Source organism: Aquarana catesbeiana, linkage group LG02 (genome assembly GCF_042186555.1).
Source record: "Aquarana catesbeiana isolate 2022-GZ linkage group LG02, ASM4218655v1, whole genome shotgun sequence".
NCBI lineage: Eukaryota > Metazoa > Chordata > Amphibia > Anura > Ranidae > Aquarana > Aquarana catesbeiana.
In genome coordinates this window covers 86,123,759-86,147,588 of record NC_133325.1, presented here as the reverse complement: position 1 = coordinate 86,147,588, position 23,830 = coordinate 86,123,759, and the positions used below count along the sequence as shown (strand labels likewise).

General features: G+C 45.9%; 1 protein-coding gene across 1 annotated transcript in view; it reads left to right on the top strand.

Moving 5' to 3' along the window:
• Positions 1-23,830, top strand: part of ALKBH8 (alkB homolog 8, tRNA methyltransferase) — an 88,430-nt gene that overhangs the window by 9,459 nt on the left and 55,141 nt on the right. Inside the window, exons 2-3 of the mRNA XM_073613130.1 lie at positions 2,377-2,520; positions 15,971-16,211. Of these exons, the coding sequence (XP_073469231.1) occupies positions 2,377-2,520; positions 15,971-16,211 (385 nt within the window). The remainder of the gene's footprint in view (positions 1-2,376; positions 2,521-15,970; positions 16,212-23,830) is intronic.

The window sequence follows — 23,830 nt, the reverse complement described above, 5'->3', positions numbered from 1 at the left end:
TCTCATCATGATGGTAAACAAATGAAACATACTGTAGGTTTGACCCTGTTAATGGCTGGAAAATCCAACCAACGTTCTTAAAACAAAAACATTTTGACTGAAGTTCTACTAGTGTATGGCCACCTTTTTAAACGCTTGCTGGCGGCTCCTACAGGCACAGCAACGCACCTTTACGTCACTTCCTGTTTGTGATTTGAGCAGGAGTTTGTCAACAGATCCCCACCAATGATTCATGGCCGGGACTTGCTGAATCGGATTGGTCGAATCACAGCCCAGAGCCCTGTGTTGACAATCAACACAGGGCTCTGTACAGAGGGAACGAATGCTTGCTTTGTTTTCCCTGCAAAGCTCTCTAGTAAAAAGCAGCACACATTGTTAGGCTCACAACCCCTTGATCGCCCTAGATGTTAACCCCTTCCCAGGCAGTGTCAGTGTATATTAGCACTGATCACTGTATTTGTGGCAGTTAGTGTCAGATTGACTGAGTGCCGCACTATCATAGTCCCTGTTAAGTCACTGATCACTGCCATTACTGGTATAAAAAATAAATATATACCATAGTTTGTAGATGATATACCTTTCAAATAAACCAATTAATATACACTTATTGGGATTTTTTTTTACCAAAGACCTTTGGCAGAATACATTTTGGTCTAAATTTATGAAGAAATTAGTTTTGTTTTTTTTAATATGTTTTAAAGTAGAAAGTAAAAAATATGTGGGTTTTTTTTTTCAAATCTTTTGTTCTATTTTTATAATAAACCCAGCAGTGATCAATTACCACCAAAATAAAGCTCTATATGTGTGAAACAAATTATATGAATGTAATTTGTGTACAGTGTTGCATGACTGCTCAATTGTCAGTTAAAGCGGTGTTCTGCTTAAAAATAAAAAAAAAAATAAAAATCAGCAACAAATACTGCAGCTCCTGACTTTTAATAATTGGACACTTACCTGTCCCAGGGTCTAGCGGTGTGCGGGGGATCGAAGCCCCGCTAGCCCCCCCCCTCCGCTCGGCGGCGCCGCCATTGTAAGTGTGGGCGCCTGGCTGTGGCTTCACAGCCGGGCACCCACTGTGCATGCGCAAGTGGCGCCTTTAGGATCTGCTTATTTTGATTAATCCTGCCCCGGTCAGTGGGAGAAAACACTGAATGCAACTGGGATAATAGGAGATCTGTACAAACTGAACTGTTGACTTCTTAAGCCTGGGCTCACACATATGTGATGTCGGCTGTATGGCTGTATGGCTGAACTCGCATTGGATTTTCATGAAAAAATAGTGCAGGAACCTTTTTTTTTCTTCCCGCACTGGAATCGGATCACATCACCCATGCGATCCGATTCCTGTCCGAGTTCACGCTGTGATCTGCGAACCGATCTAGGGGGTTTCATTAACTTTTTATTGACACCCGCAGTGGTTCTCAGAGGGCAGTGTGAACCGCCTGCGGGGGTGGGGTGGGGGGTGGTGTTGATGCGGTGCGGGAACTGAATCGCACTGGTTCCTTCATCACATATGTGTGAACCAGATTTCAAAGGAAGGTGTTTGGCAGAGCGCGCTGCTGGAAATATTTACATTCTTCTTTTACAGCCAAATCTTTTGGGCAGTTTAATTTTGGGGTCACATTCACGTTCTTGACTTTTAGGGCCCTTTCACACTGAGGCGGTTTGCAGGCGCTATTGCGCTCATAATAGCGCCTGCAAACCGACCTGAAAGTGCCGCTGCTTTGTCTCCAGAGTGTACACCGCTCCTTCACCGCTCCTGCCCATTGAAATCAATGGGACATCGTGGCTATACCACCGACAAAGCACCTCAGCAGAGGCGCTTTGCGGTGGTTTTTAACCCTTTCTCGGCCGCTAGTGGGGGGTAAAATCGCCCCGCTAGCGGCCGAATACCGACGGTAAAGCGCCGCTTACAATAGCAGCGCCCCCGCCCCAGTGTGAAGGGGCCCTTAGAGAGTGAATTGTGCAGTAAAGTGCTAACATTTTACATCCTAGCTCTATGAAGTTTCCCTGGCAGCCTCCCACTTTGTACTGCTGCCCTACTGACTGCAATGGGTAATCCTCCAACACTCAGGCAAGCAACCAAAAGCAAAATACAGACAATAGAATCCTACTAAAACCTTAGCAGTGATCTGGATAATATCAACAGTTTCCCCACATACCGAGGTTACATTCAGTAATGTGTTGCAAACTGTGGCAACCTAGTCAACCAATTAGCTTTCAGCGTATAGAATTCACACCAGTAAAACTTACTTCTGATTGGTTGCTGTGGGTTTTTCTTGTACTGTGTTTATAGCGATTTTCCATAATCAATAAGTCTGACCTCACTAGTGATTGCCCTGTTTTGAATACATATCTTTATTTTCTCTTTTTCAGTCTTCACCATCAGAACAAAGATTGGAGCACATGAATAACAGAAAACACAGCAAAGAGGAGAAGAAGCAACATAGAAAGCAAGCAAAGGCCAAGAATATTCTTCTAAAACATGAAGGCATAGAGACGGTCTCCCATCCTTCCAAGGTATTCGACAAATAAACCAGACACCACCTTCATGCCTGGGAGGGAGTAGCACTCTGTAGTGTTCTGTGCCCCCTAATGATCAGCGTGTCTTTGTACAAAGTGACATCTAAAAGTAGTAAGGTTTATAGTAATGTTAGAAATTAAAGTGGTATTTTTTTTTTCTAACAAAAAAGAAATGCATTAAAATACCACTTTAATTTCTGATATTACTATAAATCGTACTACTTTTTAGATGTCACTTTGTACAAAAAAAAAATACCACTTTAAAGTGCAATTTAACCCAAAAAGCAAACATTATATTGCAGCTTACCAATTCTTACATGTGATGGCTGCATTTAGTTTTTTTCAGCTGTATTTTTCCTTTATTTTCACCAAGTGATCCAGCCAGTAAATCTGTTGTTTTTCAACAGAACAAGCTGTTCTGCAGATATAGCAGTTAGAGCGAGGAGACATACCATTTATCACTGACGGGGATGCTTCCAATGGTCAGCTTTTATGTATTTTTGTAAAACCTTTATCCCCCCCCCCAAAAAAAAAAAACTGCTCTTGTAACTGAAGTGTGAGTGGGAGATAGGGTTCAATGTTGTTAGTGTATCTAAATCTGCTAGTACATCTAACACTCCCTTCCCCTCAGACTCCCAATGCTGCTGTCCAAAGGTGCCCCCTCTGCTCCCTCGTCCAGAGTGGGGGCACTCTAATACAAGAAGTGTTACTTGTCTGATCACCAGGTAAAAACAGAAGGAAAGCCAAAAAAAAAAAAATGAAAACAAATGCAGCCACCACATCTGATTGGTAAGCTGCAATATTTTACAACTTTGTATTATTTTTGATGGAATAGGGTTAAAACTGGTGCATTTTTTCCCATCTGTATCTTTTATTAGAGATATTTGCCTTCAGTTCCTGTTCTCTAGATTACACAGGAAGTGAGAGGATATCTTTGCAATGTGAGGGAAATCCACTTTTGTCAGTGGAACAGGTGCCTGTATTAAGTGGAAACATTTACTAGTCCTGTTCTGGGGGCAATAAAGTTAATTTAAAAAAAAAGAAAAGGAAACAGTGTGATCCGCCAAGCTCAGCACTTCATCACTGTGCTGAGCTCAGGTGGACCGCACTGCACATTAGCTGCTGAACTACAGTGCAGAGGCTGTTTGTTTTTATTTATTTTTTTTTTTTTCAAATGAGCTTTATTGAGATGTCACGCAGGCATCTCATAAAGTTCGATTGTGGGCCACACAGTGCAAGGCAGTGCATTGCCTCGTACTGCGCTGCACTGACAAAAAGTACTGCATGCATACTTTTTTCCGTGCATCGTGCTACACAGTGGTGTGAATCCGACACATTGGACACAGCATTTTGCCCTATCCATGCAAAGGGACTGCGCTGGAATAGCCGCCCAACGCAGTCCCACCACACCTGGTGTGAACCAGCCCTCATTCCTGGTAACATTGGACAGCTGGAGAGATTGAGCCTCCCTAACAGACAGACAGCAATAAAAACCTGACAGTGGTTCCAACCCCTCCCCGTCCTATACAAATTAAAATAAAAAATTCTGTTCAGTTATATTCTAAGGGTCAGGGACTTGTAGAGAAATTCTTTTCCTGTCTTAACAAATTAATTACATATATGTGTTTCTTGGCAATCGCACTTTAGGAAAAAAAAGAAGATGGGTTTAAACACTTGCAAAAAATTACAAAAAAAGAAAAAAAATACAAGTATAGGCGCAAAGATTTAAAACCATAAAGTACCCAATAACAACAAGAAATCTGTAAAGGAATGCGCAGTCTATTTAGTCCATGTGCACAAAGATTAGGAGGGGTTAAAAGTCTGAAACATTCAGGCCTGCCATCATATGGGAACAGAAACCATGTTCCGAGAAGCTGCAAAAGAACAAGGAGAGAGGCACCTCTGGGTGCAGATGGTTTTTTAAAAACTTTAATTGACATACAGGCGTCGACTCACATTTAGGCCTCGGTCTGAGTCTGTCCTCCATAGCCGGCTCTCCATCCATAAGCGGCGGACTCCTCTCTGACTACACCAGCTCGTGTGGAACCAAGGAAGCAGGACTACAGGAGCGTCACCAGGACTGTCACAATGACTATACCTGCTGGGAAATCGTAATGCCTATATTGTACTGGCTAAATGTGAGTCGACATCTGTATGTCAATTAAAGTTGAAAAACGTCTGCACCCAGAGGCGCCTCTCTCCTTGTTCTTTTGTTTAACCACTTGCAGACCAGGCTTTTTCTGGCACTTTTTGTTTGCAAGTTTAAATCAGTATTGTTTGCTAGAAAATTACTTATAACCCCCAAACATTATACATTTTTTTTTAGCCGATACCCTAGGGATTAATTTCTTTATGTCACACAGTATTTGCACAGCAGTTTTGCAAACACAATTTTTTGGAAAAAAATACACTTTAATTAATTAAAAAAAACAAAACACAATATATACCCCTTTTTTTTTTTTTTTTTTTATTTGTATAATGTGAAAAATGTTGTTACGCCGAGTAAATAGATACCTAACATGTCACAGTTTAACATTTGCGCATGCTCGTGGAATGGTGACAAACTACGGTACTTAAAAATCTCCATACACTTCAAATACCTTTTAGGTTAACTGTTTAGAGTTACAGAGGAGGTCTAGTGCTAGAATTATTGTTCTCGCTGTAATGTTTGCGGTGATACCTCACACGTGTAGTTAAAATACCGTTTACATATGCGTGGGTGACTTAAGTATGTGTTCGCTTCTGCTCTCAAGCACTGGGGATGGGGTCGCTTTACATTTTTTTATTATTATTTTTTATTTTACTTTTACACTGCTCCTTTTTGATTACTTTTATTCCTATTACAAGGAATGTGAACATCCCTTGTAATAGAAATAAGGATGCCAGAAAAAAAAAAAAATATATATAATTTTTTTTTTTTTTTTTTTGATCCTTTGCTATAAAAAAAATTTCTTCCAGCCTGGACTGGAAGTGATGTCATGACGTCACTCCGGTCCTCCAAGGCCATAGAGGCGATCAAAGAGTGTTAACCCTTTGATCGCCTATGGGAGCAGATAGCCGCATCGCAAGATCATTTCTAAAGCGAACCAGTGGAAACGGTAAGCTTGAGACACAGCGGTGGGAGGGGGACGTCCCCTCTTGCTGCTTTGGAAACCATTCCAGCGGCTGTTGGGCCATTCTGACCAGTTTCACGAGAAAAAAACAGTACCGGGGTTTTGGCTGATATCTTCAGCGATAATCTCGGTAAACCACTGGCAAACTGCAACATATATTTATGTATTGCGGTCGCAAATTGGTTAATAAAGAATATTACAAAGGTAATAGATACCAGCCATTCTTCCCTTTCCAGGCCTATTGCTGCCATGTACTTGTGGCCTAGCCCATCCCTGCAGCTCAAAATCACCTCCCAAAGCACATTGTCCACCTAGCCAGGGTGACTGCTAAGCATCATACAACATAGGGAAACAAAGTAAAAAGGAAATCTGTGTAGAAAGAAAAGAAATCTTGTCACACTTTGGGGGAGATTTACTAAAACTGGTGCACACAGAATCTGGTGCAGCTGTGCCTAGTAAACAATCAGTGTCTAAGATGAGCTTGTTCAATTAAGCTTTGCAAAAAAAAAATGCATATTTTCCCTTTTCGTCATTTCAGGACAGCCACAATAGAGAGATAGTCTCCTCCCCTTCCTCTGGAAACACTGCGCCAGCCCATAAATTCTCTCCTCCCCTGCCGGACCTCAGTTATTAGTGTTTCCTCCGGTGGGGAGACACTGTGCAGAGGAACCAGGCCGGGTGCAGTCAGGGAGACTGTGGCTTTTCTTTTTAAAGAAACATCCCTAGGGAAGCAGGGGCTTCCAGGATAAAGAATGGCGGTGCTTACCGCAGCTGAAGCCACCCCTTCCTTGCTGAGCGCGGCATCAGGTCGTGGGGGACCCCTATCGCGTCCACAGGGCCGCAGCATGGAGACTGTCCGCTCTCCCTGTACTCTGTACAGGCCGCAAAATTTGGAACCAGCGGGCCGGACGACGGGTGACGTCATTTCCGGTGGGGTGGGGGGGGGGGAGACGCTTTCCCTTTGACCCGCGACTTCCGGTTCCGGGTCGCGGTGCTGATAGGGGGCCGGGCTCAGGCTGGAGTGAGTCGCTACACGTGGAGACAGTGTGAGACTCTACACAGGCAACCACCTGCAGTCATGTCTGAGGCAGATGCTGCAACTCATACGGACGCTATCTCCAGCCTTCCAAAGGTAAGAGTTCCCTGGGGAAGGGTCCTCTCTATCTAAGGATTGCTCCTCCTCATGTATGGTTCCTTACTTAGAGGGGGGGCAGACCCCCTGGGTGGTCAGGGGGTGGGGGGGTGTGCGCAGTTCCCTTAAGGTGGTTCTGGTACACTCCCAGGGTTGTTTCCACTTAAACATGCTGAATGTAATATGTGGTTTTTGTATGTAATTTCAGAAATCTACAGAAAAAACAAAGTCCACTCATGTCTCTAAAAGGAAGTGTGCCTCTTGCAGAGACCGTTTAGGGGAAGCATGGACTAAGGTTTTGTGTAAAGAATGCATAGACTCCCTGGTTAAGGAAAGGGAATCTGAACAGCAGTCTGGTTTGGCAGCTTCTGTGAAGGAGCTGTCATCCACCTTTTCATCCTTTAAAACGTTTTTTTGAGACGTTTCAGCTTCCCTCTAAACCCATTCAGCAGGATACAACCCCGCCTCATGCTCAGGGCTCTGCACCTGCCAGATCTTCTAATTTAGTTATGGCAGAGGAAATGTCAGGCCCTTCCGGGGTGGAGCTGAGGCAACCGGACAGTGGCACGTCTGACTCCCATGAGGAGTCCGAAGGGGAAGACCAGGACGGGGAGTCCAGGAAAATCTCCAGGTATAAATTGTCCCTGGATGAGGTGGAAGACCTCTTAGGGGCAATATATACAACCCTCGGTATACACGAGGATAAGAAACCCCTATCCCTCCATGACCTTATGTATAAGGGCTTGGGAGATCAAAAAAGAAAAGTTTTTCCAGTACATGAAGTTCTGGTGGAAACGATTAAAAAGGAGTGGCAGGATCCTGAGAGGAAACCCTTTTTTTCTAGCTCCCTTAAAAGAAGGTTCCCATTTTCAGAGGATCCAGGGTCCATTTGGAATAAAAATCCCAAATTGGACACCGCCTTCTCTCAGGTCTCTAGACACACAGACCTGGCATTCGAGGATATGGGGGCCTTGTCGGATGTCATGGACAAGAGGATAGACTCACTTCTAAAAAAGACGTGGGATTCAACTGTGGGTAATTTAAAGCCAGAAATGGCTGTTACTGTGGTAGCCCGCAATTTAGAACATTGGCTTTTCCAGATTCAGGAGCATATTGAAGCTGGCACAGCCAAGGAAACTATCCTAGCTTCGTTCCCCACGATTCTGCGAGGAATCGCATACATTGCAGACGCCTCGGCAGAGTCAGTCCGTATGTCGGCCAGATCAGCGGCGCTGGCAAATTCGGCCAGAAGAGCGCTCTGGCTGAAAACTTGGCCGGGGGACACCGCTTCTAAAGTCAAATTGTGCGGGATACCCCTGACAGGTGATCTACTCTTTGGCCCTGGGTTAGAGACGGTCTTAGACCGTACAGCGGACAAAAAGAAGTCCTTTCCGCTTAAACGGAAAGCCCCAGCTCAGGCAAGGAAGGGGTTTCGTCCGAAAAAAGGCAAGGAATCTCCCAAACGAGGGAAGAAAACTTGGGGCCAAAGAGGCAAGGGCAGAGGAGGGGCGATTTTTCGCCCTCCTGAGAAAGCCCGCAAAGATCAATGACTCTCTAGGCACGGTGGGAGGAAGATTGGGGGCCTTCCTTCCACAGTGGGAGACCCTCTCACCCAATCGATTTATCCTGGGGGTCATAAGAAGGGGGTATCTCTTGGAATTCTCAAAGCCCCCCCCCGCAAAGGTTCCTTGTTACGCAGCTTTCCACCTGCACAGCAAGGGCCGAAGCTTTGGTAGATGCCCTGAAGGAACTGGAGATTCAGAACGTAGTTCACAGAGTACCAAAGGGACAGGAAGGAGAGGGGTTCTATTCCCACGTATTTGTGGTGAAAAAACCCTCAGGGAAATTCAGGTTGATTCTGAATTTAAAACCCTTAAACAGGTCAATTTGCTACAAAAGATTCCGCATGGAGTCAATTTTTACGGTCAGGGCCCTGCTGCCACACAACGGTTACATGGTGTCTCTGGACCTCAGAGACGCATATTTACACGTCCCTATCGCAGAAACCTCCCAGAAGTTTCTCCGGTTAGCAATAGACCTGAAAGGTACAATACTGCATCTACAGTTTCAAGCACTGCCTTTCGGGCTATCCTCCTCGCCCCGCATATTCACAAAGGTACTGGCAGAGGCGTTGGCCTTCCTGCGACTCCAGGGGGTGTCAGTCATAGCCTATCTGGACGACCTGCTCCTATTTGCAGTATCCCCAGAACAGTTGATCAAGGACCTCGATCTTACAAAGCGGGTACTAACAGGGTTGGGGTGGCTGCTGAACTTAGAAAAGTCCAGTCTCATTCCCTCACAGCGCATTGTGTACCTGGGATACCTGCTGGACACTACGCTTTTGAGAGTTTTCCTTCCAAGGGAAAAGATTCTAAAGCTGGACAGAGCAGTTTTCTCCCTCCAGTGCAACCATCTGGTGTCAAAAAGGTCCATAATGTCAACGTTAGGCCTTCTAACGTCTACTCTTCCAGCGGTGCAGTGGGCAGGATTACATTTTCGTCCCCTGCAGTCATATGTACTAAGAGTATGGGACCACAGTCAGAGGGATCTAGACACCTTAGTACAGGTTCCCCATCAAATAAAAAGATCTCTTTGGTGGTGGAGGAAGGAAGTGAACTTGTCACAGGGACGTCTGTGGCTTATCCCAGTCCCGCAGATCGTAACCACGGACGCAAGTGGCAAAGGCTGGGGGGCACATTTGGGATCCCTTCTAGCGCAGGGCACATGGAAGGGCGACGAACTGCAAAGGTCTTCCAACTGGAAAGAGCTGAGGGCAGTAGGCCTAGCCCTCAGATTTTTCAAAAAGGAACTCCAGGGCCACCATGTACAGGTACGGTCGGACAACTCATCCACCGTGGCCTATATAAACAAGCAGGGAGGCACCAGGAGCGGAAGTCTGTTGGCCCTAGCAAAAGATATTCTAAGCTGGGCCGAGTCCAACACCCTCTCACTCTCAGCGGTTTTTTTGAGAGGGGAGAGGAATATAATCGCAGATTTCCTCAGCCGGAGGAGTCTAAAGGAAGGAGATTGGGCCCTCAACCAGGAGGTCTTCAATCTCATATCCAAGAAATGGGGACCCCCGGAAGTGGATCTTTTCGCTTCAAAAGACAACGCGAAAACCCCCTGGTTTTACTCCCTAAATGCAGGGGAAGGAGCACTGGGGGTGGACGCATTGTCTCAGAATTGGCATTTCAGGACATGCTACGCCTTCCCTCCTCCGGTGCTGTTACCGGCGGTTCTGAGGAAGTTTCAACTAGAGAGCACCTCTCTCATTCTAGTAGCTCCACATTGGCCGAAAAGGGCATGGTTTTCAATCCTCAGTCAGTTAGCAGCGGAGCCGCCCCTTTTCCTTCCACCTCGAAAGGATCTTCTGTCGCAGGGTCCAGTCCTCTGCCCACAGGTGCAGCAGTGGAAATTAGCGGCCTGGCTACTGAGGAGGGTATATTAAGATCCAAGGGGTTTTCGGAGAGCTTAATCTCTACCCTCCTCGACAGTAGGAAAAAGGAGACGCGTAGGATTTACAAAAAGGTCTGGCTCCTTTTCAACAAATGGTGCATAGAAAACTCCTTCTCGGTGCAGAGTCCCGTAGCTGTGTTGGAGTTTCTGCAGTGTGGAGCGGACAAGGGTTTATCTGTAGGTACCCTTAAAAGTCAGGTTTCAGCACTCAGTGCTTATCTGGAGAAGTCTCTGGCTACCAATCCATGGGTGGTCAGATTCTTTAAGGCACTGTCAAGACAGAGACCTACCAGGGGTCCTCCCTTTCCTGGGTGGGACCTATCTCTGGTTTTACAGAGCCTTACGGGAAGTCCCTTTGAGCCATTGGACAAGTGCCTGTTAAGGGAGCTTACCCTAAAAACAGTATTTTTAGTAGCAGTGACAACTGCCAGGAGGGACAGCGAAATTGAGGCGTTATCAATTAGACCTCCTTTTTGTGTTATTTTGCCAGACAGGATAGTCCTTAAGACTGATTCAGCTTTTTTGCCTAAAGTGGCGTCAGGCTTTCACAGAAGCCAGGAAATAATCCTACCCTCGTTTTGTCCCAATCCTTCAGGTGAAAGGGAACTAAAATTTCATTTTTTAGATGTAAGGAGGTGTATCCTACAATACCTAGAGATGACTAAAACAATAAGGAAGTCTGATTCTCTATTTATTTTGTTTTCTGGGGCCAGAAAGGGTCTCAGAGCGTCCCGACGCACGATTGCCAGGTGGCTTAGATTAGCTATTGGGCAGGCATATTCTTTATAACATGTATTTTCAAATCTTGTGACGTGCTAATGGTGTACCACACCCACGTGAAGAATCAAAAATTGTGGCGCTATCCTAAACACACATATGTTGACACTACAGGTAAAAGCCAGTAAATTAGAATATTTTGAAAAACTTGATTTATTTCAGTAATTGCATTCAAAAGGTGTAACTTGTACATTATATTTATTCATTGCACACAGACTGATGCATTCAAATGTTTATTTCATTTAATTTTGATGATTTGAAGTGGCAACAAATGAAAATCCAAAATTCCGTGTGTCACAAAATTAGAATATTGTGTAAGGGTTAAATTTTGAAGACACCTGGTGCCACAAACTAATCAGCTGATTAACTCAAAACACCTGCAAAGGGCTTTAAATGGTCTCTCAGTCCAGTTCTGAAGCCTACACAAACATGGGGAAGACTTCAGATTTGACAGCTGTCCAAAAGGCGACCATCGACACATTGCACAAGGAGGGAAAGACACAAAAGGTTATTGCTGAAGAGGCTGGCTGTTCTCAGAGCTCTGTGTCCAAACACATTAATAGAGAGGCAAAGGGAAGGAAAAACTGTGGTCAGAAAAAGTGTACAAGCGATAGGGATCACCGCGCCCTAGTCAAGATTGTGAAAAAAAACCCATTCAAAAATGTGGGGGAGATTCACAAGGAGTGGACAGCTGCTGGAGTCAGTGCTTCAAGATCCACCACCAAGAGACGCTTGAAAGACATGGGTTTCAACTGCCGCATACCTCGTGTCAAGCCACTGTTGACCAAGAAACAGCGCAAAAACCGTCTCACCTGGGCTAAGGAAAAAAAGAGCTGGACTGCTGCTGAGTGGTCCAAAGTCATGTTTTCTGACGAAAGCAAATTTTGCATTTCCTTTGGAAATCGAGGTCCCAGAGTCTGGAGGAAGACAGGAGAGGCACAGGATCCACGTTGCCTGAAGTCTAGTGTAAAGTTTCCACCATCAGTGATGGTTTGGGGTGCCATGTCATCTGCTGGTGTCGGTCCACTCTGTTTCCTGAGATCCAGGGTCAACGCAGCCGTCTACCAGCAAGTTTTAGAGCACTTCATGCTTCCTGCTGCTGACCTGCTCTATGGAGATGGAGATTTCAGGTTCCAACAGGACTTGGCGCCTGCACACAGCGCAAAATCTACCCGTGCCTGGTTTACGGACCATGGTATTTCTGTTCTAAATTGGCCAGCCAACTCCCCTGACCTTAGCCCCATAGAAAATCTGTGGGGTATTGTGAAAAGGAAGATGCAGAATGCCAGACCCAACAACGCAGAAGAGTTGAAGGCCACTATCAGAGCAACCTGGGCTCTCATAACACCTGAGCAGTGCCAGAAACTCATCGACTCCATGCCACGCCGCATTAATGCAGTAATTGAGGCAAAAGGAGCTCCAACCAAGTATTGAGTATTGTACATGCTCATATTTTTCATTTTCATACTTTTCAGTTGGCCAACATTTCTAAAAAATCCCTTTTTTGTATTAGCCTTAAGTAATATTCTAATTTTGTGACTCACGGAATTTTGGATTTTCATTTGTTGCCACTTCAAATCATCAAAATTAAATGAAATAAACATTTGAATGCATCAGTCTGTGTGCAATGAATAAATATAATGTACAAGTTACACCTTTTGAATGCAATTACTGAAATAAATCAAGTTTTTCAAAATATTCTAATTTACTGGCTTTTACCTGTATATCCAGTGCAAAAAAACTAACTAATCTAATGAGCACATTATTTCAGGTGCAAAAAAATCAAAAAATCAAAAAAAATTATATATGCATAAATAAATCAAATAAATGCATTAAATAAATACAATACCTAAAGTGACTAAGTGTTGATGATAACAAATTAAATGTGTGACTCCTTCTTCAAATAATAAAATAATGACACCATATACATTAATAAAAGTGACTAATGCATAAAGTCTATGATGAATACACACAAATGTGTGAAAAAAGTCCGTGATAGTGGTTCAATAAAACACAACAACTGTGCCACAGCAAATCCTCAGTGTTTCTTGATATTAAATGGAACCTTCCACCACACCTCTGTGTTCCGTGCTCCCTCTCCCAATAGACAGTCTCTCACCAGCTCTCTCTGCCTCCACTCTCGTATGAGGCTAACAAGCATAGGAGTATCCAGGCTACCAGCAGGGGTTAGGTTTATTCCATCCAGAGATTTCCTCCATATAAGAATGAGAAAACTCCCAATAGTGTGATAACGTAACAACTTTTAATGACACACACTTCAAATAACACTTCAAAAGATGCACTCACATTGTATAAAAATATAAAAGCACAGCACAACTCCACGGCAATCAGCACACTGAAATATCAACACAGCGATCTGGACAAGCCTCCCTAGGGGGTATGCGGTCACGGCGGACCCTGTAACAGCTGGCGTGTCAGAAGATTCTCTCACCCTCTCCTCGCTCGCTTGTCCACCGGATCCTCCGTCTCCCCTGTTAGGCTAACCTCACAGATCGCTTGCTCCTGTCACCTAGTGTGTAGTAATTATTCTCCGCTCGGCCACGCCCCCGACATGTTTCGCTACATCTGTAGCTTAATCATGGGATAGGTATATTCTTTAGCAGGGAAGGAGATCCCTAGAGGCATAAAGGCACACTCCACCAGAGCAGTGGCAACTTCCCAGGCAGAGGAGGCTGGAGCAACGCCAGAGCAAATATGCAAGGCAGCAACCTGGTCCAGCTACTCCACTTTCGTTAGACATTACAGAGTGGACTTGGTGGCGGCAGGTGAGCAGGCTTTTGGGCGAAAAGTTCTGCAAGCTGTAGTCCCACCCTAATTGGTAAGTGCTCGATTATCCTCTCTATTGTGGCTGTCCTGAAATGACGAAAAGGGAAAATTAAAGTTACGTACCGGTAACGTCTTTTCCTGTAGTCTTTCAGGACAGCCCTAGTTACCCACCCTAAGCTTGGGGGGGTCTTATTAAAGACCAGAACGCAATATGGTAATGATATTGATTGGTATGTTATTAATGTGTTCTTGTGTCTCCCCAGCTGGCCGGAGGTACTCCTTGAAAGAACTGAGGTCCGGCAGGGGAGGAGAGAATTTATGGGCTGGCGCAGTGTTTCCAGAGGAAGGGGAGGAGACTATCTCTCTATTGTGGCTGTCCTGAAAGACTACAGGAAAAGACGTTACCGGTATGTAACTTTAATTTTTTTTTGCAGGTAAAAAATATGCATTTTTTTTTTTTTTTTGTTAGGAGCCTGTAAAACATTGCACCCACGATCAGCAGAACGTGGGTGTAATGCCACGTTCCTGCAGACTTTCTGTGTAGCTATCTGCCCGTACCTCATAAGGGCAGACAGTTACACAAGAACAGGATGTAGCTCAATGAGCTACCTATAATGCTCAACAGTGCCCTGGTAGTTAATTGGGAACTACAAGTCAACTGCCGCAAACTTCCGCGTGGGCGGTGCCCCACAGGACCGTGCTCTCCTTGAATTGTGACAGCGAGTGCGCAAAGAGGATCCCTGGTTCGCTGTCACAAGGGGGGAGAAGGGTCAGATGCTGAAGATGTTACATGTTACTCCCTAAATAAAGGTGTAACATGTTCAGAAAGGTGAACGTATCCTTTAACAATAAAACCTAGAAGCTGATTAGTTACTGTGCACAGCTGCACCAGATTCTGTATGCATTAGTTTTAGTAGTCCCCCTCTGTATTGTTATGATTGGCCAAAGTCGCAATGAAAAGTTGACGATTTTGGGGTCACAGCAGTGCGAACCGAGCCTAGTTGACTGTGTCTGCTGATAGCCCACCCGTCCAGACATGTTTGTTTCCTCACTACCTCCTCGATGCAGCATCTCAACCTATTTGAGTTACTGTAAGGCATCAGAGCTTCGAAAGAGGGGTGGCCCAAACACTGTTACAGGGGGGAGGTCATATGCAATCTCATGCCTGGAAGCTCCACTCTGTTACTGTGGGTTTCAGTAGTGCAGAGAAGCATGGCTCAGTAAGTATTCATGTCTAAGGATGGTGGGGGGGGGGAAGCTGTCTGTAGACACTGATATTTTGCCCTAAATGGACAAAGTGACAGTTTCTCTTTAAAGGGTAACTCCACTTTTGTGGGGGGGGGGGGGAGCAATAATATAGCATATACAATTGCGGCACAAGTCATATTGTAATTTAATGTTTTTAAAAAAATGACATTTCCTTTTCAATCTGCAGCTCTGTAATTTTCTGTAAATTGCAATGGAATGTGGCTGCCTGGAGGTGTTCTGTACACAGAACGCCCCCCAGAAACATAATTTCCTGCTTGTGTGATTGGCTTTATGATTTTCCCAGAAGTCTACACTAAGATACAAGTCAGATTTTAGGCATCTCCTATAACAAAATGTCATTTTTGGTGAGATACTCCCAATAGTAAATATCATCTAAAGGGATGCAGATCCAGCAATTTTCCTCATTAGTGCCCTGCAAGTGCAGCAGTTGATTGATAATTATGAAACCACTACTATTAGATTAAAGTGGTTGTAAAGCCTCAAGGTTTTTCACCTTAATGCATTCTATACATTAAGGACAAAAACCAGTGCTGCAGCTCCCCCCCAGACCCCCCCCCCCCCCCACCTTTCTTATCTGAGCCCAATCTGATCTAACGATGCGCACGAGTGCAGCGGCTCCAGCCACTGTCTCTCTCTCCTCTTTGGACAGATTTCTAGCAGCAGGAGTCATTGGCTCCCTCCCACTGCTGTCAATCATAGCCAGTGACAGGGGGCGGGGCCGAGTTCCGCTGTCTGTGTCAATAGACGCGGGAGCGAGCCCGCACGGGTGCTCCCCCCCCCCCCCCCCAGGGAAAGCGGCTTTCCTCGGGGGCACCAGATGAAGAGGAGGTGCCTGGAGTTACTCTTTAAGCATAGAAAATGTTGGAAGTTATTCTTTTCAATGAAATCCATAATTTCTTCTCCTTCATTGTAGAGTCTAGTCGTGGCCAATGGCGGTCTGGGAAATGGAGTGAGCAGACAGCAGCTAGTGGACGTCCTGCAGAGATGTGGATTTGTAGAATCTCTAATAATGCCTCCAAACAAGCCCTATTCATTTGTCACATATTCATCCACCGAAGAGGCCATAAATGCCTATACATCACTCAGTGGTCAAGAGCTCCCATCAAGTGCCTGGGAACAGAAAATCACTCTGTACTTGAGCTTTGTTGATAAAGGTATTGCTTTCCTCCAGTTATTTCTTTCTCTTAAGTGGCGTCTGTTAGATTGGACTGTTTTCATTGAACGACGCTGTGCAGAGTTAGATGAAAACTCATGCTGGGATCTTCTCTTTCATTCTGTAATTTAGGACAGAACAGCAAGCTATTTAGGACTAGTGCAGCAGAATTACAGGACCTAAGAGCACAGCTATTGATTCTGTTTATAAGTGGTTTCAAGAATTCACTTTACACCTAAACAGACGGCGTGCAGTATATTTTTTTTTCCCCCTCATAGAAGAGAAAACATCAATACGAAATAATTTAGGCCACGCTTCACAGCAAAGTTCGCTATGTGCCAGTAAAGCATGTAAGGAGTGTTATTGTGATACACTCTAACATTATTCTATCTTCTAGCATTAAAGCAGATCTTCACCCCTCTTTCCCGAAATAGAGTTGTGCTTTTATATATTTAATATTTTTACCTTTTATTTTGGAACAAAGTTTATACCCCAGGTGCACATCATTCGCCTAGGGCAGTGGTCTCCAAACTGCGGCCCAGAGGCCAGGTGTGCCCTTTTCCTTGCTTTTATCTGGCCCTTGGGGCCTTAATTCCTCCCACTGACACCAATGAAGGGGTACAATTCCTCCTATTAATACCTATGATGGGGCACAATTTATCCCAATGACACCAGCAACGGGGCCCAATGACACCAATGCTGGGGCACTATTCCTTCCAATGACACCAACAATGGGGCCCAATGATGGGGCACAGTTCTTCCCAGTGACACCAACAATGGTTCACAATTTATCCCACTGACACCAATGATGAGGCACATTTACTTCCCCTAAAACAAACAACGGGGCATTATTTTTTTTCCCCGCTGATGCTGAGACAGTTTCTCGTCCCAATGACCACAGTCCTGCCCCCTAAAGACTGAAGGACAATAAACTGTCCCTTTGTTTAGAAAGTTTGAACACTCCTGGCCTAGGCGAATGATGTGTACTGGGCTCCCTTTGCCTCTTGGGATATGCCTGTCACATATCCCAGGAGGCATTGTCTCTCCATTCAGTAAAGAAAAAGGGGGGCGGGTTTAGCAGTGCGCCATCGGTATGCCCGCCGTCTGAACACGGAGAAGCCTGTGCCTGCTAATGATGTCACAAAAAATATGGCGCGGGACTGAGTGATGATAAAATAGAAAACGAAAGGTCTTAGCAGGACAACGCTGCATCCGATAGGTGGGTGAGTGTCTGAAATGTGCAGAAGACAACCCCCGGTAAGCAGGGGTTAAAAAAAATGGGGAGGGGAATGAAGATCCGCTTTAAAGTATATGTCTAGACAAAAAAACATATGCAGTACATCTTAGCAATACATGTGTTTTTTTTCTTTTCTTTTTTTAAATGCTGGAAGTATAGAAAAATATCTGTTTATCCTCCAGAAATCCAGTAAGTTTCTAGGTCACAAGGCGATAAATGTTTTGGGATAAATTGATAGAGGATGTAAAAACATAGTTTTTAGGTGGAGGCAGGATAGTTTTTTTTCTGAAGAGATGAGTTTTCAGGGATCACCTAAAGGTGGACAGAGTAGGAGATAGCCGGACAGATTGGGGTAGAACGTTCCAAAGGGTTGGGAGAGGTTTGGAGGAATCCTGAATGTGAGCATGGGAGATAGAGAGCAGGAGGTCTTGGGAGGAGTGGAGAGGACAGTTTGGGAGATATTTTGAGACAAGATTGGTGATGTAGGTGGGAGCAGAGTTGTGAATGCTTTGCATGATGATGTTAGTATTTTCAGTTTTAGTCATTTGGCGATTGGAAGCTAATGCAGGAATTGGCAGTGTGGGGTGGAGGAGACTGAGCGGTCAGTAAGATAAATGAGTCTTGCATTATTGCATTCACGATAGACCGAAGTGGCGAGGCTTTAGGCCCCATACACACTATTAGATTTTCTGCAGATTTTTGTCTTTAAAACCATGTAATATGAGGTCAAACCTTAAGAGTTTCAATTTGTATGCAATCAAGGCAGAACCTTGCACTACATGGTTTTGGTAAATCTGAAGACAAAAATCTGCAGCTTTTTGACAGATTTGCCAAAATCATATCATTTGAGGTCAAACCTTAAAGCCTCGTACACAATACTATTTCTTTCTCGAACATCACGGGACACAGAGCCACAGTAATTACTGATGGGTTATATAGGTATCACTGGTGATTGGACACTGGCACACCCTATCAGGAAGTTCAACCCCCTATATAATCCCTCCCCCTTGCAGGGATACCTCAGTTTTTACGCCAGTGTCTTAGGTGATGGACGTGTAAAGATGTCCTGTGCTGAGCTCCAAAGGGAATATCCTAAGATCCTATACTGGGGCAAGCCAGGCGAACCGGATCCATTCAAAGTGTCTTTTCATGGCCGAATTGAATGGTACCCGGGCCTCGTGTCCGAAGAAACGAGGTTTTACCCGTAATGCTTCTCTTTTTAGAGAGCTGGACCCCGCAGATCAGAAAATGGCTTTAAACTTCCTAATTTCTGGCGAGGTGCTTTACGGTCCCAGAACTGTTGGATCCCCCTACTGATGGGGGCCCCAGTCTCTGACGGTTTTTTCAAACGGAGCCCACCGTGAGAGGTGAAGATTGGGTCTGTGTAAACAGCACCCTGCGGCTGGATAAGGTAAGAGGAGATTCCACAGAATTTTTGAGTTCTAGTGGCTTTTCTCCTTTAAGGTAAATGCATGCTATGCCTATTGTGACCACCGGGGGCTGCCAAGAGCACAAACCTGCACATGCTGACTCTGTCTCAGGTGTTGTAATCGCTGATTATGTCCCAGCGTCTCAAGCAGGCTGCAAACAGGTAAGGTGGAAGGGGGGATTTCTCATGTTTGAATGTTCCCCCCCAGGCTAGAGAGGGGCCACAGGGGTCTAGAAAGTGGTTATACCACCCGGGCTCTGCGGCCTAATGGCCACCATCTCTGAAGATAGCCATTCAGGCAGATCTTGTTACCAGCCTCCCTCCTCCTCCCCCCCCCCCAATCCCCAGCCTTTCTCCAGAAGCATGACAGGAGAGTCGGCAGTGCAGGAAGCGCTCGTTTTTTTCAAAACTCGAGGGGGGGGGGCGGTAGAGGAGGGGGCGGGACGTCAGCACAGAGTGCTTAGACTCCCACTCAGGCCAGCTGCAGGCTATTAAAGGCACTCTGTACAGCTGCACTCAGCCTTCTGAGAGACACAGAGCTGACGGTCGCATGTAAGGTGGGACACAGGCATTCTCCTAGGCAGCATTTACTGAAGTAACACCAGACTGAGCATTGGGTAGCAAGGCTTTTAGCCAGACTACATCGCTCAGCGGGCAGTGTTCATTTGTATACCTCACACCTTGTTGCTTTGCACTATGGGTAGAAGAGGTTCAAGCACCCCAGGAACCAGAGACACTAGGGGATCTCGTTCAGGTTCTGAGGGCCCCCTGTCGGCAGCATCCTCCCCCCCCCTAAAGATGGGCCAGGGACGGCTAGCCGGGGAGAGCCATCGGGGTCAGGGGCTACACCTGCCTCTGGCACTTCAGCCCCTGTATATAATACACAAGAGGTTTTTTCCTCAACCATTAATGGTCTAGAGGAAAGATTAATGGCCGTGATTACGTCTTCACTCAGTGGAAGAAAACGCACTAGGCTTTCCTCTGTTCCCCAAGACCCTCAGACAGAGGAGCTCTGGGATAAAGGAGATTAATCCCTTTCAGAGGATCGGGATGGGACGGATGATTCCTCTTCGGGGGAATCAGGTGGAGAGGGACCCTCTGCGACTTCCCAAGAGGAGAAAGTCTTAGTGCAGATCCTCACTGGATTGGTCCGCTCCACATTTAAGTTGCCCATACCTGAAACTGCTAATTAATCCTCTTCTGCTTTGGGGTCACTGAAACCTTTCCAAGCAGCACATGCTTTTCCTGTTCATACTTTACTTGAAAAGCTCATTTATTCTGAGTGGGATCACCCAGACAAACGTTTTTTTCCGCCGAGAAAGTTTTCAACACTTTATCCGATGGAAGAAAAGTTTATTAAAATGTGGGGAATACCGGCTATTGATGCCGCCATTTCCTCCGTAAATAATAGCCTGACTTGTCCTGTAGACAATGCTCAGATGCTCAGGGATCCTGTAGATAAGAGGATGGAATCCCTATTGAAGGATGTTTTCTCCTTAGCAGGATCGGTGGCCCAACCTGCAGTAGCAGCGATTGGAGTCTGTCAATACTTAAGAGACCATGTTAAGCAGGTCATCAAAGTATTACCTGAACAGCAGGCCCAGGGGTTTGCTAACCTTCCAGCGGCCTTATGCTTTGTGGTTGACGCCATTAGAGATTCTATCGTGCAAACCTCCCGTCTTTCACTGGGGTTGGTGCATATACGTAGAATCCTATGGTTGAAAAATTGGTCAGCCGAAGCACCATGTAAGAAGCTACTGGCTGGGTTTCCATTTCGTGGTGCAAGGTTGTTTGGAGAGGACTTGGATAACTATATCAAGAGAATCTCTTGTGGGAAAAGCACTCTCTTACCTGTCAAGAAGAAGAGTAAGCGTCCCTCTTTCAAACGGACTCTTTCCCCAGCGCCGGGGGCTTCAGCCTCCAGGCAGTCTCGACGGCCGCCTCCATCGGGGTCCAGAGACAAGAGTCAACCCCAGGGACAAAAGAAGTCCTGGGGAAAGAAGCCTACTAGGCAAAACACTAAGACCTCTGCATGAGGGGGCGCCCCCGCTCACTCGAGTGGGGGGAAGACTGCGACAGTTCTCAGAGCTCTGGCACGAGGACTTCCAGGACAGATGGGTAGTCTCCACGGTAACCTTAGGGTACAAGCTGGAGTTTCAGGAATTCCCTTCTCCTCGGTTCCTCAGATCAAATATTCCCAGAGACCCAGAGAAGAAGCAGTCGCTCCTTCTAGCGTTAGAGCGACTTTTGTCGCAGGAGGTCATTATGATAGTTCCCGCAAAGGACCAGGGATTGGGCTTCTATTCCAACCTTTTTACGGGCCAAAAGCCAAATGGGGATGTCAGGCCCATTTTGGACTTAAGGGATCTGAACCGATTCCTAAGGATTCAATCCTTCCGCATGGAATCAATTCGAACAGTAGTTCCCACCCTGCAGGGAGGAGAATTTCTGGCATCAATAGACATCAGAGATGCATATCTGCATGTGCCCATTTTTCCTGCTCATCAGAAGTTTCTGCGCTTCGAGGTAGGAGGGCGCCATTTCCAGTTTGTGGCTCTGCCTTTCGGAATAGCCACTGCACCTCGAGTGTTCACAAAGATCTTGGCTCCTCCTCTGGCCAGATTAAGGGCTCAGGGTATAGCTGTCATAGCATACCTAGACGACCTGCTCTTGATAGACCGGTCGGTAGCCTCTTTGAATGGAAACTTGAGGACCACGGTCAGGTATCTAGAACACCTGGGTTGGATCCTCAACTTAGAAAAGTCTTTCCTAAAACCAGTAAGAAGACTGGAGTATTTAGGTCTGATTATAGATACAGGAGAAAATATTTCTACCCCAGGCAAAGATCACTGCTTTGAGAGAGCTGATTCTGACAGTAAGGACCAAGAAGGGTCCCTCAGTCCGCCTTTGTATGAGGCTACTAGGGAAGATGGTGTCTTCATTCGAAGCAGTTCCCTATGCTCAGTTTCACTCAAGAATGCTGCAACACAGTATTCTGTCGACCTGGAACAAGAAGGTTCAGGCATTAGACTTTTCGATGCACCTGTCGCATGGGGTGCGTCAGAGCCTCAATTGGTGGCTCATACCCGAAAACCTGCAGAAGGGGAAATCCTTTCTACCGGTTACCTGGACGGTGGTAACAACAGATGCCAGTCTGTCAGGTTGGGGAGCAGTTCTGGAACAGGCTGCGGTCCAAGGGGTATGGTCCAAGACAGAGAGGACCTTACCCATCAACATTCTGGAGATCCGGGCGATACATCTAGCTCTAAAGGCCTGGACTATCAGGCTACAGGGTTGTCCGGTCAGGATCCAGTCCGACAATGCCACAGCAGTGGCTTATGTCAATCATCAGGGAGGCACCCGGAGCCGAGCTGCTCAAAAAGAGGTGAACCAGATCTTAGTCTGGGCAGAGATGCATGTGCCATGCATATCGGCAGTTTTCATCCCGGGAATAGAGAATTGGCAGGCGGACTATCTAAGTCGCCAGCAGTTACTTCCAGGGGAATGGTCTCTGCATCCCGACGTCTTTTGGGCCATATGCCAAAGATGGGGGGTTCCAGATGTAGATCTCTTTGCATCCCGATTCAACAAAAAGATAGACAGATTTGTGGCAAGGACAAAAGATCCTCTTGCATGCGGGACGGATGCGTTGGTGATTCCGTGGCATCGGTTCTCACTGATTTACGCATTCCCGCCTATTCTGCTACTACCACGACTCCTTCGCAGGATCAGGCAGGAAAGGAAGTCGGTACTTCTGGTGGCCCCCGCTTGGCCCAGAAGGACTTGGTATGCAGAAATAGTAAGGATGACGGTAGGTTCCCCGTGGACACTACCGGAACGCCCAGACCTGTTATCTCAAGGTCCAGTGTTCCATCCTGCCTTACAAACGCTAAATTTGACGGTTTGGCTATTGAGACCCACGTTCTGAAGAGTCGTGGGCTCTCAGGTCCTGTCATATCTACCTTGATTAATGCAAGGAAGCCAGCTTCCAGGATGATTTATCATAGAGTCTGGAAGGCTTATATAACCTGGTGTGAATCCAGAGGTTGGCATCCCAGGAAATATGTCATAGGTAGAATCCTTGATTTTCTACAGATGGGATTAGAGATGAAGCTGGCCTTGAGTACCATCAAGGGCCAGGTCTCTGCTTTATCAGTATTATTTCAGCGGCCACTTGCTTCGCATTCTTTGGTCTGAAACTTTATGCAGGGGGTGATGCGTCTTAATCCTCCGGTTAAAGCGCCCCTAAACCCCTGGGACTTGAATTTGGTCCTGGCTGTGTTACAGAAACGGCCTTTTGAACCAATAAGTCAGATTCCTTTGGTCTTGTTGACAAGGAAATTAATTTTTCTGGTGGCCATCTCTTCTGCTAGAAGAGTATCAGAATTAGCAGCCCTTTCCTGTAAGGAGCCTTATTTGATTATACACAAGGATAGAGTGGTACTACGCCCTCATCCTAGTTTTTTACCGAAGGTGGTTTCTGATTTTCATTTAAACCAAGACATTGTTCTACCTTCCTTTTTTCCAGATCCCTGTTCTCCGGAAGAGAGATCTCTACATTCGTTGGATGTAGTAAGAGCAGTTAAGGCCTATCTAGGGGCAACTACTCAGATCCGCAAGACGGATGTTTTGTTTGTGCTGCCAGAGGGTCCCAATAGAGGACAGGCAGCGTCAAAAGCTACCATTTCTAAATGGATTCGACAGTTGATCATTCAAGCTTACGGTTTGAAACAGAAGATTCCTCCGTTTCAGATCAGGGCACATTCCACAAGGGCTATTGGTGCTTCTTGGGCAGTGCATCACCGGGCCTCTATGGCTCAAATCTGCAAGGCCGCAACCTGGTCTTCAGTTCATACATTCACCAGATTCTATCAGGTGGATGTGAGAAGGCATGAGGATATCGCCTTTGGGCGTAGTGTGCTGCAGGCAGCGGTACAGGGTCCTCAGGTCTGAT